The sequence below is a fragment of the Opisthocomus hoazin genome, chromosome 5 (assembly GCF_030867145.1).
Source record: "Opisthocomus hoazin isolate bOpiHoa1 chromosome 5, bOpiHoa1.hap1, whole genome shotgun sequence".
NCBI classification, from domain to species: domain Eukaryota; kingdom Metazoa; phylum Chordata; class Aves; order Opisthocomiformes; family Opisthocomidae; genus Opisthocomus; species Opisthocomus hoazin.
The window spans coordinates 8,231,058-8,252,380 of NC_134418.1; the positions used below are offsets into that span (position 1 = coordinate 8,231,058).

General features: G+C 39.0%; 1 protein-coding gene across 9 annotated transcripts in view; it reads right to left on the minus strand.

The window, feature by feature from the left end:
• Positions 1-21,323, minus strand: part of CTBP1 (C-terminal binding protein 1) — a 250,777-nt gene that overhangs the window by 32,227 nt on the left and 197,227 nt on the right. For 5 of the 9 annotated variants that reach the window (XM_075420337.1, XM_075420335.1, XM_075420344.1 and 2 more), the window contains one exon: positions 7,857-8,011. In XM_075420337.1, coding sequence (XP_075276452.1) covers positions 7,857-8,011 — 155 coding nt within the window. Of the gene's footprint in view, positions 1-7,856; positions 8,012-11,347; positions 11,565-13,075; positions 13,166-21,323 lie in introns of those variants that run through there. The other 4 variants (XM_075420343.1, XM_075420342.1, XM_075420341.1 and 1 more) reach the window with 3 other exon arrangements.

Genomic DNA, 21,323 nt, shown 5'->3' on the forward strand with positions numbered 1-21,323 from the left:
AATATACTTTTGAAAAATATATAAGTATACATGGAAATACACACAACACTATATAAATAGCCTGCCTAGCCTATAGCAAACTTCCTTTTAAAAACTGTATTGAAGCCTTTCAGACCCAGGATTTACTGACACTTACATGCAGTTTAATGTCAGAAGTCCATTTGAGAATATAGACTCTGAAAACACTTTTAAAAAGGCTTTAACAAAAAAATCTTTAACAGAAGTTCTGTGTGTTAACTTGTGTGTCCTACTAATAACAGTGAATTGCATTCCATTTCAGTTCCAGTCTTTCGGATGCTGCGATGGATTGAACATCTACACCTAAGGATCATTATGTCATGAAAGTCACTGAGGACAACACATCAACCCACACAACTCTGTGTCAAAACACGTGGCAACAATCACCAGCAATTTTCAAGCCCAAATGATCCTTAGTAAAATCTGGTACTGGCAAATGAAAGAAAAAGCTACTTGACAACCAACTACATTAGACTCTAATCTGTCTGTAAGACTGCTACGTGCTGCTGGCTGGGAACAGCAGCACTTCCATTCTGCTTTTTAAAGGGTATTTGTTCAGAAGAGGCACTGGCAGCCGGCCCCCTCCTGTAATGCTGCACTTGACCTGCAATATTGCCACTGGCAAATCTGACAGATGTTGGCAGAAGGGTCACTGAATACAAACATCGATTTTGTATACCTCCTTACTGTGATAGCTAAATGTTAACTATGTTGCATGATGAGGCATAATGAAAATTTTTAGGTTTTCCTTTTGTTAATTCCTAAATTTTTTTTTTTAAATCTTTCATAAGGAATCTGATCCAATGCTCACTCAGTTTCAGCAAATTTACAAGGTTTTGGATCAGCTTATTCCCAAGTATAAGTTACTGTTTAGAACAGGGCAGCTTCCTTTCAATCTATATTCTTTGAGAATTAATTTTGATGGAAAATTAAAACGCTGCAACGGCATCATGAATATAAACAACACTGATGGTACAAATACAAGATTGCAGCTTTACTGCTAAACAAAGAAGAATCTGAAGCTGGAAAAATTATCTTGCTTAACCATTGACATAACAGGAACAAATTAAAGACTCAGCTGAACATCAGCACCATTCTTGATTTGTTTGTATCAGTTTCAAAACATTTGCTGCATTATGAAAGCTCTTCTTTGAAACAGTCTTAGATAAAGCTGTAATGACTGGAACTGTTTCTACATTTAATCCCTATGTAAAAGCGCAACTGAAAAATTTCAAGTCTTACACCACTGAATAGGAAGTTCAGCTTTTAAATTTTTTTAACAAACTAGAAATATGGAAATGTAGTATCCCTGTGCAGATGATTTTATTTTGTGCTTTTATAACAGGAATCAAGGGATCTGATACATTCTAACCACTCAATCACTTGCAAGGCTGGAGGCACAGGTTTACCAGGCAGACGATTTTCCCACTTCCAACCAAGCAGCCTATTCTCTTCAATGTTCTGGTGAACCAGGTAACTGTCTGAAGCAGTACGTCCAGTCAAAAAACACACACTTTTTTTCTTCTGGTAGATTTAAGACAAGATACAGGAAACCATATAATTACCAAAAAGAGAATGAGAAAATGTACACAGCTTCAAACAAACTCTTGACTTCTTCCCAGTCTATACATTTTACTTAAAAGATCATTCCTGATCAAGTATGCTTCCCTGTCTTTTCCAGTTGGGTCTGCAAGGATCGCTTTATCTTCTCTCTGCTTGGTCGAGATGTCCTTCACCAGATCTTGTGTATGACGTTTATGTTTGGCCCTTTGGAGCTACCCAGTGCACTCCATGTTACACAACATACCGCAGAAGTCAGGAAGCACAAGGAGTGAAGAATTTGAGCTCCAAAAATCCTAGGCAACACAAAGACCTCGAGGGAGTGCTTGAGTCCTTGATGCCTTTGAAGGTACAGAAGTAGAAAGGAGGAGGAACACTGCAGAAGTCAGAAGTGCTGTGTAGGCTGCAAAGGAGCCAGCAAAGCAGTAAACCATGAATGGCACTGAAAGGAAGGGGGATTGGGGAAAAGGAGGGAGAGTGACAAGAGAGTATGAGACAGTGAGAAAAGTAAGTTCACCTGGAATGAGGATGGAGGCAAGCTAATTATTTAAAAATATTTTTTTTTGAATGAGCACCTCTTTTTGGCAGAACTAAAACACCATGTATGTTTGGAAACAGTCCGAGAGGGTTACCAAAAAGACTGATACGCACATGATGAACTGTAAAATAAAAAAACAATTTGAACACACTGAGTAACTTTTATTGACAGTAATGCAATCTCTGTTAAGAAAGAAATCTAACCACCAAAATCTTAACATAATTTTTACCCTAAATGACAGAAGTTTCCTGACAACATGCAGCTAACCCAGTTCCCAGTTATCCCATGATACAGTCTGACAAACATCATGCTGAACTTCACACAGCCATATAGAATCACAGCATGGTAGGGGTTGGAAGGGACCTCTGTGGGTCATCTAGTCCAACCCTCCTGCCGAAGCAGGATCACCTACAGCAGGCTGTAGAGGACCTTGTCCAGCTGGGTCTTGAATATCTCCAGAGAAGGAGAATCCACAGCCTCCCTGGGCAGCCTGTGCCAGTGCTCCGTCACCCTCAGAGGGAAGAAGTTCCTCCTCATGTTCAGCTGGAATTTCCTGTGCTTCAGTTGTGCCCACTGCCCCTTGTCCTGTCGCTGGGCACTGCTGAAAAGAGCTTGGCCTCATCCTCCTGACACCCACCCTTCAGATATATTCAGTATATATTAGGTCCCCTTGCAGCCTCTTCTTTTCTTCAGGCTGAACAAGCCCAGCTCCCTCAGCCTCTCCTCGTAGGAGAGATGCTCCAGTCCCCTCACCACCCTTGTAGCCCTCCGCTGGACTCTCTCCAGCACCTCTTCATCTTTCTTGAACTGGGGAGCCCAGAACTGGACAGAGTACTCCAGATGATGCCTCACTAGGGAAACATCCACAATAAAACAGAGCTCAGGAGTCAAAGTACAAACCTGTATATTGCAGCCTTTCAGTCTGGCTTGAAAGCAAACTGCTTTTTCTAGGGAAGGTGGTGGTGGTGGGGAGAAATCAGTAAAACTTTACACAGGTAATTTCTGAGGAAGTGTGATAAGCATCCTCTAACTACAAAGCTATTTCAAAACCTTGGGTCACGCTCAGTAAATGTCAGTATTCACTTAAGCACTGGCAGCTGGATTTTCAAAAGGAAGGAGACATGTCTTTGCCATCCAGCTTGCCTCGCAAAGCCGCAGCACAGGGAATGAAGGCTTTGACCTGTGATCAACCAGAGTTCTAACACACATTACTATTTACTGGTGACCTTAAACAAGTTATTCATTTTCCGTACTTTAATTTCCTCAGCCATAAAAAGAGCATGACAAATGAACTCTTTGGCATAAGGGAATTGCTACAGAACTGCAACTCAGGCATTATCCAATTGGAGAAAACTTTAATTAGCAAATAGTATTCTACCTTACTATGTGTGCTAACATACTGCTTTTGACTCTGTATACAAATGGCATTCAAATCCTCACTTTTCCTCCTTTCTGTACGTGTTATAATCTCTCAGCCTCCTTGCTTCTCTATGAAAAAATACCTACCTTGTGCCCTGCTGTCTCACAAACTGCTACAAATTCCCCTTTTCCACTCTATTTCCTTTGTTGTCAAGCCACCTTAAAGGACAGTATTTTAAACCATCATCCTGTCCCTGAAACCTTCCCATGACCAGCAGAAATGCCTTCTCCAGATTCCAAAACATTTACTCCTTAAACGCCAACTCCTTACACCCCTGTGATCAAGGCTCCACAACTGCACAAACCAAGTTTATACCGGTTCTTCTTCTCCTAGCCATCCCTTTGTAGTCTTCCACTGCTTTCCTCCTCATCTGATTCTCAGTTCACGACTTTTTTTTCCACGACATTCGTCTACAGCCACCCATCTATGTGTATCAATGCAAATCACCTCTTTCAAACCCCATGCTAAATTTCCCAGTCTCTGACCTGCCTCCTGCAACTTCAGACTGTATCTGTATCTGCTACCCTGTTAAATTCAGTATCTCTTTTTAAAGGCAAGAAATACATGAAAGAAAAACTAAAATTCACCTTCTGCTTTTCTCAACACTAAAACTTTTCCTGATTTTCAGCCATCTCTTCTTTCACAGTGCAGAAAAGTCTTCTGCAAATTTACAGCCATTACCATAATCTGTATTATAAGTAACAGGACATCATCATTTAGCATGGCCAGGAACGTGCATTCATACATACATGAACATGTTAGATACTGCTTTAAATATGCAACTTCTAATTTCAAAATTTTTCCTGAAAACAATTTTATATTTAGTAAAGCACCATTCCCAAATACGGTATTATACAAGCAGTACTAAAATACAGACCTTTCTGTACTATAACTAAAGATGTATGGAAAACAGTCATTTTTCACTGCAGATGAACAGTGAACACTTCACATGGAAGTCAACAGGGCTCAACATTTCATAAAACTGATCTGTTAGTCTATGTTAAACTCATACAATGATATGATAATAAACTAAGGTTTGTGATTTTTGTTGCAGAAATTTGTTACCTGGCAGAACAAACCCAAACATTTTAGGACTGTATCATCCTTTGGACTAGTGACAGTTTGTATCACGGCAGTGTACTGGTAACTAGTAAAAGTACATTTTCCAGATATATTACTGAGCTCACCAAGAGCGAATTATTTTGGCATAATAAAAAGCAAAGGATGCAAGCTTTAGTATAATCCACTAAATACAACACTCTTGAGGATCAACACCAGACTACCTGTGCTATTCCTCAGTTATTTAAATACTTTTCTGAAGCCAAAATTTGAGATACACACACTGACTTTCAGTCTCCGTATCTGAAAAGTTCATTTACTACACCCCACTGATAACAGAAAATACCGAGTGTTTCTAAGTCGAGGCATTCATGTCTCTCAGGAATTCCCCAGCCTTGATGCATCAGAAGCAAATGATGCTGATTTCTGTAAGCAAAGCATAAAACTATACAGGTGGTGCGCTGCCAACGTTGTAAAGTCCACCTGAAGAGTAGACTGCTATTATCTACTCAAAAAAGGTGAAACAGCATTTATATTATTTATTGTCCACATGTTATTTAGTCCTTGCAAAAGGAATTCAGCTACTTCACGTATCAAATTTCTGACAATGGTGAGACAGGAAAACAGTAAGATTAAAGTAACTTTTCAACATGATTAAACAGGATTACACAGAAATAAGGCATTATATCACATTTCAATTCTCAATATATAAAAAGATAAAAGGGAATTCAGAGAAAAAACTCAGGTTAAATATTACTCTAAATTAAAAAAATAAAGTATTATAGTTAGATTATTATTATCTTTGACTTATAAATTAAGCTTTTTTATTAAAAAAAAAAAACCCAAACAAAACCCAAAAACCAGTATCCATTTCTATGCATCTCCAGTTACCAGTGTAAACAGAAAAGTTTTCACTTTTTTGCATTTGTTCTCAGGTTAGTTACTTTTGAGTAGTTTCAGTTGTATGCACAGCAAAAACACTGGTCTTTTTCAACAGCAGCTAAAGAGAAGACTGAAATTAGCATTAGGTTTTGGCAAAACCTTACTGTTTCAAAACAGAACGTCACAACAAAGGAGAAGGTCAGATTTTGAGTTTCTGCGATCCGATTGACTACCCACTGCAAAGATGGTCTTCTATATGACAGTATAAACACATTAAAAAAAGACATGAGATCAGAACGATAATATTACCAACTTTTAATCTAGTTTACAATTCAAGAATAATCTAAAAAGAATGGTTTTAACTATCCTGTGAGAAACTACTAATGAACTGAAAAAAGGCTGTCTGGAATGCAGATTATTTCCTAGTAGGAACAATTTCATATTTTTCCATTTTCCTATTCACATTAGAATTTAATTGTATCTAAAACACAGCTGAACAAATTAAGGTAGTGACATTAAGCCAATACTGATGCAGCAGAAAACAACCTTAAATATCATTCTTGACTATTATTCTGACAACAGCCTATTCCTGTGTAGGAAGGGGGGCAGAAGAGTAAGACAGGAAATCTGGAAGTCTGCAGAGATATCCACCAAGGAGCCAGCATCAGAGATGATACCCACCAAGGACTACACACAGGGCTTCAGAAGAGGGGTCAACTCTTGCGTTTGCCTGAACCAGGAGAATTGGCAGTTCCATCTAGTTTGCTGTGCTGACACAGCATACAACTCTTCAGTCTTCTCTTTAGTGTTAAAAAAGCCAAACCACCTACCACTTAGAAATTTCGAAAGCTTTAACAACGAAAATTTTTTTTTTTTTAAGAATAAAAATACTTTTTCTTAAGAAATAACAAGCTGAATAGTTGGTTGATGGGTTCTCACCAGAAAGATGCTGACATGAAATGGACTACAGAAAATGAGATTTATTCACTTGATAACAGAAAGGAACTTGGTATTATTCTCAGGTTGCTGGCTTTGTAAGAAAGTTGTCAAGAAGATTAAATCTTTCATCATATACAAAGACTTTAAAATGTTTAACAATGCTATATACTACAAGAACATGAAAAGTAAATAAACAATTAAACCAGTTTTGAATTCAAAATAGTGAAAAGCTTCTGAAAACCTGTCACAAACCCAAGAGCTGCTATAATTAGTGCAGGGCAAGTCTAACAAGGTATCTGCAGAGAAACAAGAATACTGGTGCAACTGGGTTCAGCTGACATCTCCTGAACACGCGAATCCCACTCAGCAGTATACAGTACCACACACACGAGTGGATACAGACACCTAACAGGCTTTCATACTTGGATCTGTACTTGTCTATCACACATGTTTGCTGGAGAAGAGTAGAATAAATTCCCCCGGAAGGGCCTCCTGATTGCCCTCCTCTGCTGTCATATTTATTACATTTTTTTACCTCCATAGAAGCTGTAAGTCCCGATTTCATCCTTTATTAGGTGAAGGAATATTTGGCATTTGAGGCTTATTCTGCTAGCCAACAAGTTCACCAAAATTAATTCTACCTCTACAGAATATGGATGTGAAAAGGTTCTATTGCTGTCTAGAGAGCAGCAAGGATCTGGGGAAGACAAGGCCTTCATGCTGAAGGAAGTCTCTGAAGAGAAAACGTAGGTGGTATGGGCCAGCTGGAAAATGGCCATGAAAAATGTGTGTCCCTCCAAGAAAATAAAAAAACCTTTGACAACATTAAGTACGACTAGTTGTTTCACAGCTCCCAAACCACCAGGAAGGGTGCGAACTTCTGCAATAACATACAGTTAGAATGCATTTTTAAACTAAGTTTCTAAATAAAATTTGGGTTCGCATTTGTTTCGAAACTCTTCTACTGTGTCAATTCTCAGTGCACAAGACTTCCTACCCCAGTCTGCACAATTCCTTGGCTAAACAGAGAAGTTTCGAGGTTCCTCACAAGGCCAAACCAATATTGAGACCTGGCTTTCCAGCTGAAGGCTGAGTGACAGTGTTTCCAAGCAGCACTTCAAAAGTATCATGGAATAATATAATTTTCCCAGAGGTAACTCTCTCCATGAATCTAACGCAGTAGGTAAGCATATGGACAACATCCATCCAAAGATAACCTACAGAAAAGAATACTTCGACACAGATATTTTCATCTTTTTTTTCATCATCATGTTTCATCACTTACTGGAATTTACCATTCACTCACTCACAAAGGTAATCAACCATTAACTAAAATGCAATAGCTAAATACACTATCGTAGCTAACACAACACTGCACCTGTTCATAATCATTAAAATAATTGTTTCCTACAAAATTTGAGTTACACCTCTAAGTATTACCTTTTCATGAATTTCTTGTGTAGACTGAGCATCACAAAATGCCACCGTGGCTACATCCTTCAGAATAGGCATTTCTACTGTACAATCCCTGCCATCCAGCAACGCTACCAAAGGGCGCGGGTGCATGGGCCCATTCATGATCGGAGGTCGAATGCCTACAAAGAAACAGAGAAGACCTGTTAGTCAAGTCACGCAAACGTAGTAGAAAAAACAGGTTATAGCTAGCCTGTTTATTCTGATGGCAGAAAAAGATTTCAAGGACTGAAGCTAGTAAAATAGGAACAAGTTTACAGTCAACAATCAACCAAACACAGAAGACCTAAAAAAAAATGTCAGGGAGGTTCACAAGGCTGAACAATGGAAGATAGATAAAACCACTAACGGAACATTATATTTGGTTTTTAAAGATACATCCTTACTGCACTATTAAGAAGAGTCTGTGCAATTTTATCCAAGATTTATGTTTTCATTGTATTCCATACCTTTGTGAGCTCTACACAGAGTGAAAAATATCTTGTCCAGGCTTGTAAGAGCATAGCTTATGGTGTATCATAAGCAACTGATTTCAGGATCTGAGTATTCAGTTTACATATATGATGATAATGATCTGCTGAAACTAGAATTTAACTGGAAAACATCCTACAACAGAGAACTTCTAAATTTACTGAAGATCCAATGTCCAAGTGTATAGACTAACTGTTGATCTATCTAGGTCTGCTTAGACTTAAAAAGTTTTACAAAACAATTCTGTATAGCTTAGTCAAACAAACACATCATACTTAATCCACCACTGAAAACTCTTACAAAATATGAACAAAATGTCCCTCCCTAAATCAACATCACACTTGGAACACTGTAGAGTCAAAAAGAAACCTGTGTTAAAGATCTGGGGGAATGAGACAGTTGAAAGTGTAGACTTCATTTATACCCTCTCTATGCAGTCTTAAAATGAAAAGAAATCCTTATAACAAGATATTTAGAGAGCTTTTTTTTAACAGTATAGATGCTATAAATATACAAAAGTACTCAAGGGAATAATATTAAACCATTACATTTACACAAAAGTAGTTAAGCATCGGTGGAAAAAAAGGCACTTCTGAAGAGATGAGGAAAAGCAAAACCAAGAATAAAGTATATTATTTATTTTCCTCTTTCAAAATTAGTTTTAAACACTGCAATGTGAAGCAGGCTAGATATTTCTCATATGCAAATTTCAACAATATATTTTTGTTGCAGTGTGAATTTAAAAACATTGCTTATTGCTTGATAATACAAGTTAGTCCAACATTAATGCAAAAGACTGAGGTTCCCCAGCTACCTTCTGCAAGCAATCCCTGCATCTTAAGTCCCAGCCTGTGTCAAAAAGCAAGCCCTGAAAGACTGTCATCCGCATTTTAAGTGGACGGAAAATTAGTGGAATCCCAGTTGTACAAGATACCTGGTGAAGAAAAACAGCTGCTGGGAAGAGAGACTGTCATAAGTCAACAGCACCAGCACACTGCTTCCCCACTGGGACCAAGCTCCAGCCTGGGGCTGAAGGAGTACAGCTAAGAAGGCCGTTGCCCTCATCCTCTCCACTGTCCAGCCTGCACCCACAAATTTCATATCCACTCCTAAGCAAGTCAGAATGATAGGCCAGCCCTGCTACAATCTGGCACTTCGGTTTTTTACCTATTCAAACAGTTTTTATACTCAAGGACAGAACAAGAGTCACTACATTTGGTTCTTTTCTGTTCTAGTCCCAGTGTCCCCCAACAACTGATGATGCCAATGGAGTGACTGCAGTACTCTCACCACAGCAGACAGGCATTTGGGTGTGAAAAGTATTCATCAGCAAAGTTTTCCATGGGTACAACAGCCATGAAATCTATTCTCTATTGTAAAACCATCAATTCCTAACCTCTACTGTGATGGACATGCTTAGAAATACTTCAGGTACACAGATTCTTTCAGTAATAACTAGCCACCAAAATTTAATGGAAGCCTCTTCAATACCATTTCTAAAAATCATGCATCTTGCTAACGTACTATTGTTACCCGTTTGAACCAGAAATGGCCACATAACCTTCATACAGTCATTTTTAGTAAATAAACTACACACTAATAATGTGGTACAGGACATAAACGCTACATGGATACACAATGTAAAGCTACATAGTCGTCCAGAGAATAACTACTATCATTTAATGGGAACTTAATTATAAAACCCCACATTACATCTACTTAGAAACACCCTAAAATAAAGCGTGTTATAGACCTGTTCATGGTTCTTTCAAAATAGTATATGTCATAGCATTAATAAAATGTAATTATTTCTTGAAACAAATGCAAAAGTGACGTTGTAAGTGCTATTCATATTGCATGGAATAATTGTGCTCATTTTACAACTGAACTGTTATGGTCGTCGTCTTAATTGTCAGTTCAGCAAAGCCAGGATTTCATCAACAAGTCTGAATGGCAGCTAAAATTTAAAAAAAAAAAAAAAATCCACAGAACTTTGATACTGAAATTGTTGAAGATAAATGAGGAAAAATATGGCACAGATGATGTCCTCCGAGCTACAACTAAAGCACCTCTGTCAAGAGAAGTGTGCAGACAGGCCAAACAGGTAAGAGGAGATTAAAAATTCTCACTTTCAAGAAACACTTTTCTGACTAGCGCTATCTCAGAAAATCATGAGGTATAGTATCACAGTAATGATTTCTATAAAATACATAAAGGTGTGGTCTGGTTTGCCCCTCACACCAGCGTATCTATCGATTTCAATGAAGATACTTGTGTGTGATGGTGCTACGTGGCATGCCAGACTGAGCCCCACAGCACAGAAATGAAAGCCAGAGAAGCAACTAGAAGGATAAACCCTCCGCAAGAGAATCGCAGACTTCGTTAAGAGTCCCCAGCACTCAAATACATCCAGTGACCTTGACCATGAGAAGCCCACAAACGTTTGCTTGCCAAAGTCCTTTCTGAACTTCAGCGTAGACTTCCTGTTGCACAATCCTTCTGCCTAAATACCGTATCGCTGCATCGCAGACAATAACTCAACACTTCAAGTTTACATTTGGAAAGACATAGTTTCACTGTGAATCAGAACCCCTGGAACAAAAAACTACTCCTTCCACCATTTAGATACCTTCTGCCCATTTCTTATCTAGAATGTTGTACCGCACCCATGTGTTTGGCTTTGCAGCAGACCCTTGGAGGGACAGGATAAAGCAATGTGCATTTAAGAGCAGTATTTTCCATGCCTGTATTACGAGTAAATTATGCAACTTGGTGCCAGAGAGAAATAATTGTAAACTGGTCAAAAGTGACATTCAACACCACAAATGTGAAACTAATTTAAAAAAATAATTTCCCTTAAGTATACAGTATAGCATTTCACATAACACAGATAAAAAAAATTATACCATCCACCCCCACATCCTAGAACCTTTGTTAAAACAATCTCAATTTATCCTAACTTGAGACTTTCAGGAACCCCTACCAACCTGACATTTCTTAATCTGAGCTTGACTTCCAGGGTCATGAATTCGATTTCTCAATGCTTTACAATCTTCAGTATTCTGAGGCAAAATAGCAGCCTGTCATTCCATCCTCATTTCCATGTCTTTAATTTTTCTTGCAGCCTCCTGTAATCTTGAACCAAAGCTTTTAAACTTCTTATCCACTGCAACCTCTGTAGCCTGGATGGCGTTCAAATTTTTACTAAAAATTAAACACAAACAATACATTAAAACAACATTAAGGGTCTGACTTGTGCTCACAGAAGCCAGGAAACTCAAAGTTGAAGCTTCTCACTGCATCTGTACCCTTCCCCCTTTCGCTCCTGGCTTTCCACCATGCCTGCTGTGCTGCCACCGGCCACCAACACCCTGGGGAAAGCTGGGGAAGGCCAGGGACTGTCGAGAGACGCTGGGCACCTTGTGCAGGACAGCAGCTGTACTGCAGACAGACGTACCTGCAACAGTCGGCACCACTCGGGCAGCAAACCTTTTGCCTAGGCGAGCAGGGATCTGAGTGAGGGCAGCGCGTGATCTCCAACACCACCCGTGCCAGAGAGCCAAGCGCTCCAGTGAGCACCAGAGATGGAGTGAGAAGCCTTAACTCTGGACTTGCTGGTTTTGTTGGGTATAAGTCAGGCCCTTAAGGTCATCTAAATGTATTTAAGGGAAAAAAAAAAAAAGTTTCCCACGAGAGCTCCAACCCAGCTATTAGTCTGAGGGTTTTTTTTTCCCCTCCAATATGGAAATAATCTGGTGGTGAAGCTCCTGCCCCAGCAACAGCTACCGTGCCAGTGACTGCTGGAAATTTTCTAAAACAGCACCAGGTATAAAATGCACACACAGACAGGCAGAGCAGTTCCCTACTTGTCGAAGAGCTGCCACACACAGAAAACAGCTGAGTGCCATTTCAGAACTGCTATTTGGACTGACTGCTCAAATAAAAAAAAAAGGATCAAAACCCTACTCTAGCCCAGCTTTTATGGGAAAAATCCTGGAAACTGAAAAAGCAGCTTTCAGCTGCAGAGCCTGACGGCAGGCCAGCCCCATGCACAAGCATTTCAAGTGATTGTGGGTCTCACAAACAAGAGATTAATGTATTTATCATCCAGCTTTGTAACCAAAACTTGAGAGGACAGCTCGTGAATTACCACCTCCATATCTCCAGCAGCACAGGGACTTACATATTATCAGACCAGCCTTAGTACAAGACGTATTTTTTTTTTCCAAACTTGAAAGAAAATAAAGACCTACCTAAGCAGCCTAGTTTTCTCCCCCCCTCCAAAACCCCTCCTGCATCTCCTGTAACCCAAGGAGCACCTTTGTGTGCCACACACCAAGGGGGAGAGCTCAATCCAATATCATTCACCATACTCAGAATTTCAGGATAAGCAAGCACTCCGCGACTACTCTAGACTGTTACAATTTATTTTAAACCCTTCATGAAACAACCTTTCACGTTAGGAGCTGAAAGTAACTAAAGGGATCACGCTGCACAAATAACAGATCTCAAAGTAGGCTGTCACCGTGGGCTGACATTAGAAAACATACCAAAATGCAACAAGGTAAGCTATTAACAATGATTAACAATGTCATTTTCACATTTTTCTGCCACTGATTAATGTAACATCATTAGGATCAGGAATGTCTTAAATAAGGTATACATGTTAAAAGTAAAGGACATTGTCAGGTTTGTAGGCCCAAAATTTGACCTACCTTTCATTTTCTTAAATCTGTTTGCAAAGTCCATGAAATTCTTTAAATGTGTTTTTCTTTTTTCAAAACAAATGCTTCAATTCTTTTTTCTGAAAAATACATCAATGCCAAAAAGCACAACACTTATCAGTAACCCTATAATGACAAACCAATACGCACATGAAATGGAGCACAGCAGCCTGGCAAAGGAGAGTTTTCATTTTCACATTTCTGGACATTCTTACAAGCGCAAAGATTATTTATGTAGCAAAACTCCCTTGACAATGTCCTTTTAAAAGAATTTGTCCTACAAAACTTCCTTCACGCACTGTGAAACATTAAAGTAATTTAAGTTTTTAATAAAATGCGAACTACTGAAAAATCTAATCAATATTTACAAAAACAAGACCCGAAAACAACAGGTTGGACATTCAGCTAATTTACAATCTTGCAGATGTAACATGAGACTAATCCCCCATGGCATTTACCTTCATTCTGTATTCTTACCTAGGCGGTAAATTCGGTCAGAGCTGTCACTTATTTACCATAAGCCCTCAAAAAAAGGTACTTTTAAAAAATAAATATTATTATTAATTGAAGTAAAGAATGAGTTGTCAAAACAAACAAAAAAATATACCACGCATAACACAAACACAGAAGCTGTTTGAATTAGATTTGCCAATATGCACTATTAACATTCCTAGAAATGTCATACTTGAAAAACGTATTTTCGAGGTTCCTGACACTTCATGCATTTTTAGATTTCGGACTTTACTTTGGAAGTCTCATTGTTTTGTGCCCTGTGACCTCAAGCGACATTTAGATACAAGGTAGAGCAAAACTCTAAAAGCAGTGAAGCAGAAATAAACTTTAAAAGTACAATGCAGGTAAATGGATTAGTAAAATGGATGCAGGAAAAAAAGAGTGCTTACCAGCCTTCAGTATTTTGATATTCAGCATATTCAGATGCTGAATATGCAACACATCTCCTGATTCCACCAGAATCAGAGCCAACACCTTTTGCCACTGCTTTCAGCGTGAGTGGGATGCAATCTCCCATGATTTGGGTATGAGACTGGGGGCGGGCAGAGGGGAGTACATTCTTAAATAAGAACACCAACAAGGGCCACATACATACAGGTGACAGCTACCCTTGGAAACCTGAATTACTTAATGGATTAATTTAACTTCATTCTTTTCTTTTCTCATTTAGTGTATCTAACTATGCGTCCTAAGATTTTAGGAACCTGCTGCAAGTCTCACTGAAATTAATAGGAACAATCCCAAATTGACTTTCAAAGGAAAGATCTGGACTTCATAATATACACACAGGAGAAAACTAAGCCTAAGCTTTATGTAATGCGTATGTGCAGTCTCTGTTGAAGTGTACAGGGCTCAGAGGTTAATGCTAAGCACCCTGAAACCTTACTGGAAGAGCACAGCTGATTAATACTATTGCACTCTATGCTTTTTATTTACCCATACTCAGTAAAAACAAGTCATCTTTCTTCTTTTCTTTTTAATTTGCAAGAGACCAAGAAAAATAAAAGTGGTTTCCGGCGCTGTGCTGACCCAGTGATGTGCAGAGCTGTCCCACCCACTTATATCCTCTTGCTAATTGCCAAGATTGAAATACACCCAGCCGCTCTGCAGGACACTCGCAGCTCATTCCCCTACACCAACCATATAGCCAGAACCACTACTATGTAATTACCGCCCTGGTCCACACGCTTCCATGGTACTTAGATTTATGCACACATCACATCACTATTTTACCACCTGTGAGAAATGAGCCTGGGTACCAAACAGTGGCTACAGCATATGACACAAAGGCCAACACAGAGCATTTTGAGAAAACTATCTTACTTGATTTTACCTTCTCATACAATCGAAACAAAATAAGCCAATTACTCCTATTCAGAAAGCCCCACATTTCCCTGACGTTACTGGAACCTGAGAGTCACGATGCCACGTTACTTCTCCATATTCACACAGCAAGTAAACTTGCCATTCTCAGATATTAGTCCAATAATTGCGAGGAAATGGGTATCTGTTGTGTTTTTACATAGTGATCCCTATCGAGTCTTTTTCAAACATCTAGTAATTCTGCTGTTATTTGTCTAACATCTGTCAGTACGCACACAAAATCCTAAGTGCCTGTCAGGGTACAAAAAAACAAAGGTCCCACAAGGCACATCTTGGAAGCCTATGATCAGAAATAAAAGTTCTGTTAAGGGGAAACAAAATCATCTGGAAACATTTTCTGTTACTACACATGCACATCAAACATCCACATGAAAACTGAAAGTGTTTCACATCTGTCAAAAAATTACTCAAATTACGTATTTTCAGCATGCTGAAACGATATGCCTACTCTTAACTAATACTTTGCAAAATAAAGCTGAAAACAATATGAATCACACCTATTTAATGTCAAATGAGCAAGCAGTAATAGCATAATGCATTACTGTAAAATGCTTTGTCTATCACCGTTTGAAAAGCAAACCAAATGACAATATTCAGTAACAACTATATGAAGTACTAAAACAAGAAAGTACCAGCAATAAAACATACACAAAAAACAACACTGCAGAAGCACTGTTTTAAAGTAACAGATACATGAAAGCAAACTCCAGAGAAAGGCAAAACACTTTAAAAGGCTGAGCCTTCCCTGGATGTGCAGCTTCTTGGTGCCTGTATGCAGTAAATACTTCACTGTTTCAAATATTTTTAGTTTTAATAACCGGGGGGGGGGGGGGAAACAAGCAATGGTGGAGCTGCCCTAGCTGAGTACACTCCCATTAATCCCAGCCTCGGAGAAATTCCGGCTAAGGCTGCCAACTTTGGTTACTTATCCCACGAGTTTTACGGCGACTGCAAAGGCCCCTGCCCGCACACACCAAGGCGAAAGCCACAGACTACTTGGTAGCCAACAGCGCTCACTGCAGCGAAGCTCAGCACAGCACCTACAAATTCAAAGACCTAAAGAATTAGGACACTCCAGCAGCCACGTTTGCCCGTAAGTAACTACGGACATCCACTTCCCAGTTACTGATGGGGCAGTATCTCTAAAAAACAGAGCTGAATGCACGAACCCAGCCTGCATCACCGGCGTTCCCACTGCGCACCGTATGCTGGGTGTGTATCAGGGTACACATCCACTGTCATCTTCTCCCAGGACAGCAACCATGGAGTAGGGTGATAACGGCAACTGGGGGGGAACCCACATTAACACACACCCAAACTCTACTTTAAAATACAACTGAGCTTGTGTTTCAGCCCATAAACTTTATAGGTTGGTGGGTGTGATTTAAAAAAAACCCAACAAAACAAAACAAAAAAAAACCAGCCAGAAAACTCCCGCTGACAGGAACTGCAGAAACAATCTGCTTCAACAATTGTAACCGGAGCAGAACGATTAACTCCCCGAGCAATTCCAGTAACAATATAGATCATGCCAAGACTTACTAAAGCACTTTCCACAGAAGAAGCAGCAGTCCTGGAGATTTTGAGGACAATACTTCAGATACAGGAGAAAAGTCTAGAACGGGTTGCCGTTTTGCCATGCTGCCCCGTGAAGTCAAAGACATCAGTGGCCCTCACCTGTGCTCTTTCACTCATGTACTCAATATAATGAAGGATGCAAGCATTGCTTTTTCTTTTTTAGATCACGTTATCAGAACTGGCATCTTGGCTGTGATTTTGATAAAAGCTGAAGAGACACATTACGTTAATTTCAAATGTAATACACTCAAGGAATGATTCTTGATTTGCCTGTAAAATATATAATATTTGAACTATGAAGAAAAAAAAGAAGAAAACAGTAATTTTTTTTTCTCTCCTCTGAAAATATTTCTCCTACAGCAAGCTATTTTATTCCACAAGGTTTGGGAGTTTTTTTGTTTTGTTTTAAACCACTCCCTGAGCTGTAAGTATGCTTTAGGAAAAAAAAAATACCACTTCTTAGCACTGTCAATACAACTGCTTTCAGAGTATTAATTTCACATTATGTTTTAAAGACACTGCCAAGGATTTATTACAGAATATAATTTCTGAATGTAGCCTGTCTGAATAGCCACTCTCTGTGCTTCTTTTCTCATATTTTAGACTTTGTACAGGATGCTGCCTCAGAGAAAGAAACCCAATAACCTGAGCAGAGCCAATATCAAAGGCTTCCTTTATTCCGATCCCAAACTCTGAAAGCAGTCTCTCTAACAGCACACCTGTACTTTGACCCAAGAACGTTAAACTATTACCTGAGGCACTCCTTATTTTCCTTATCAAAAAGTCTGAAGATAAGCAAGTGTGGGGCCTTGGATAATCAAATTAGTTTCACAAGGTTTAATTTTTTGGAAGTCAGCAGAACACACTCAAATGACACTAAAAATAACAGTATGGAAGTATTTTACATATTGAACACTGATCACACCATTTTCTTTGTAACTTCTTCCCCCCCCCCCCCCCCCCTTTCAGGGAACCATTAATGTGATTCACCATCCTCAGCTGAACACCACAGTGCTCTGTGTGTCAGCAATCCTTAGAGCAAAAAGAAAAAAAAAAACCCACACACCTTGACACTGCTGTTTAGAGATGGGAAGAAGGGAGGAGACCTAGAAACTTCCTAAGATAAATGGCTAAAACACTTTTAAAAAACTCTATAAATATGTACATAGCCCAGACTTTGAAGACCAGCATAATTAAAAAGGGACAATTCAACACAGTACTAAGGTTTCTGGCAAATGAGGATAATAAACTCCCTCTTGAGTTACACTCCATTATGCTCTTCTGAAAACCAAAGCAACTCTGACAAACACTGAACCAGCGCAAAGGGCTCCTTAAAGCTTATTTTTCTCCCCCTTTTCGGTTCCTCCCACAGCCACTGACCTCTGCTGTTCTCTGTCAATATTAAGAAAATGGTTGATGATGATTACAAATTAGAGAACAGTTTTGTTGTAAAAATGAGAAAATGAGAAAGTCCGGAGCGCACTGAAATCAAAGTCCTGCACCTCTCATCCAGGGTCCTCTGTAACTGAATCAAGCTTAAATAAATAGCATTTTATGAAAAGATAGTAATTTTGAAGGTAAGCAAACAGGATATATAAAAATGACAAGCTCACTGAGAATAGGCCAGTAACAACAGTCAACGTGCCAAATAAAACAAGCAGTTTAAGGCAAAAGCTGGGTTTATATTATCATGTTACATTTAATCATAATATAATAAAAGTGTATGATGTAAGAGAGCTGTTCTACTGAGCCTTTCTTCAAGTAGAGTTTTGAGTTTCAATTACAAAGACTCTGGTCCCCGTATCACAGTTAAAAGCTGTACTGAAACACACAGTTAAAAAACTGGGAGTTATTCCCATGACTTGATGAGAGAAGCAAAATACTTCTTCCCACACATACCACATACTAAAGGGGTTCAGAGAAGGTTTTTGAATGCTTTAAGTTGTTTCCACTGAACTGGTGAAAAGTCAGAAGTGTTTAAAAATGACCGATATTTGCTTTCTTTTACTAGGCTTTATAACACTTCTTTTAGTCTCTATAGTCCAGCCATTTTCAACTAGAAAAATGTCTATTCACACGCATAAAAATGCTTTAAAGGCTTCAAATATTAAAATTTTCAGGGCACAAATCATGTTCTGTCTCTGTAAATTGCATAAACCATTTATGGGTACTAAAAACTTCAGTTCCAAGAAAGTATTATAAAAGGAATTCTTTACTCTATTACTAAGCTTACAAAATCTTAAGGCGAAGAGCTACCCTCCATTCTTCACACAGGCGAGATCTCTTAACAGGTTCTCTCTCCAACTGTATATTCTCCATTTGATCGAGCGCTGTATTTTGGAAATGAATTAACTTCATTTACTTGGAAATGTAAAAGCAAAGATATCAGTTCAGAGTTTTATTCTAGCCTTTTCTGTGTATGCTTTATCTTAAAAAAAAAAAAACAAAACAAACAAAAAAAACTTGCTACAGCTCCCGTGTCCCCCAGTCTCCAGGCAGAGACATTTACAAAATCTGCCCACGGCACATATGTGCGTCACACAAATGTCATCTCCCCCTCTCGCAGCGACAGCCTGAGGCTGCTGCAGCGTTACAGTCTGCAAAAAATGGACAGTTACAAAAAGCGGACCCCAGCCCTTTCAAAACAAAATACAGACTGACAACAGATTGAGAAGCAATTTGAATGGAAACCAGACCAATGCATTAGAGGCAATAAAGAACTTCCAAAATAAGAAAACCTTACTCTGTGTTTTTCCTACATTTCCTGAGACTGGCAACAGGAGGGGTGTCAGCAGCAGGATAAACAGCAGCGTGCTGAAAGGCTTGCAGGAGCATTAGAGTTCTAAAAGCAGTCACAAGAAACACTCAAGTGACTTGGAATTTTATCATCCTAAGAGAATCAAAGATCACAGACTTCACACAAGTAAACTCCAAGCGTATCTTGAAACTCATTCTGTTGTTCAGAAAATGGACATGGCATAGAGAAGGATACTGGAAAGCAAGTCTAACTGCTCCCTGCTGGCTGTAATTTCTGAAAAAATGGGAGGGAATGACAGCTTAGGGCTTGCCCAGTGCAAGACAACTGCTATCGGATAACTCCCAGAAACCAAGGAAGCGTTATGACTATTTTCCAGAATGTCATGGGAGAACACGAATCTTGCTCTCAAAATCAAGAAACAACAAGAGCAACATGTCTTCACAACACATTATTTTCCCTGTTTTCTGGATGTAAAGCAAGCCAAATTAGTGCTCGCCTATAGCTGCAGCAGTAAAGAAACAGAAGTTATTACTTCTGCTCCCTAACTTTGGTTACTACCACTCCTTTTGCTTATTAGGTACTTTGACAGCACAACTGCTATTTCAGAGGAAATGGTAGCTCTCACAATATTTTCTTTAGATCAATCTTTCCATTCTTTCTGCCCCTCCTGGGTCAGGACTGTCAGCCCAGTTACAAAAGGAAAAGAAGAAATGAATGCTCAGAATAGCAGATGAAATCTGGAAAATAACTCTCTCTAGTGAAAATTCTACATGCACAAGTAGCCCAGATGAGGGTCATTTATCAGGTCTGCACTGCAAACCAGATAAAATAAGGTATACACAAATGGTGAATAAGCTGGTGCTGGTCAAAAAGCTAAACGCCTGAAGAGGCAACTCCACTTGTGTGTTCTCCTATTTTTGGAAAAATAATTAATCAGCATTATTTCTTATAAAGTTTACACCACGACGATACACTGTGAAACATGGCCCTTGGGGGCTTTTCTGAGCTGCTACTCAAGGTTAAGAATACTGATAGCATCCAGGCTTCCCACCAGTATTTTCATCAGAAATCTGCTCTCCAAGTTCTGAATGCTAGTGACTATAAAATTACCTTGCAGCAAATTGCAACTTATCAACTTCTTAACAAAATATCATTAAGACACTTTTTATTGCATTATTACATTGCAGACAGCTAATTTTGTTTTTGTCTAACTTCATACAATGCCTACCACAATCTCACAACAGCCAAACTACTTGCAGAATGAATGACGTTACTGAAAACTGCAGAGCAAATAAAAGTTTAGTCATTTTTTTTTTCCTTAAAGGATATAAACTTCTCCTAGTGACTCCCTGACACCTCCCTATGTTTTGGTATTTTTGTTTTCATACTTGCTCTACAGTTACTTTCCAGAACGATTAGACAACATACTCAACTAGCAGGACTATTCCTTAAAGCACGTTAACTACTTCATATAATTAAATTTCTATGTCAAAAATATTTAAAGGACATGATTAGTAGCTTAATTCTCTGGGTGATCTGGCAAGCACTCACAGCAGAATACAGGAGAGCTTCCCAACAGAAGGGAAGCCTTTGATTTCCTGAGTTCTGTACACAACCTGTGGATAAATGAATGTAAGAAAGATGTTCTCTTCCAACACTGTACACTTCACTTACTCGCTTTGTTCTGAATTTTGGGGGCCACCTTATCACAAAACAATACAATGCAACCAACTGAATCAACAAGTTGCGAGTGCTGTGGGACACCAACCACATACAACAATCTGGTTAAAGAATTAAAAATATCTAAAAAGTGGCTATGCTGATTACTGAAAATTTAGTTCCAGAGAGAACATGAAAGAAGAGATCAATCTAAACCAGAAAAGTTACAATTTGGTACTTTGGGGATTAGGCCAATTCATAGTGGTTTTTTTCCCCACTGTGGTTCTCACTGCTGCCCTTCCTGGACCAGGAGTGCCATTAGGCACTTCAGGGAAGGATGGGGAGGGG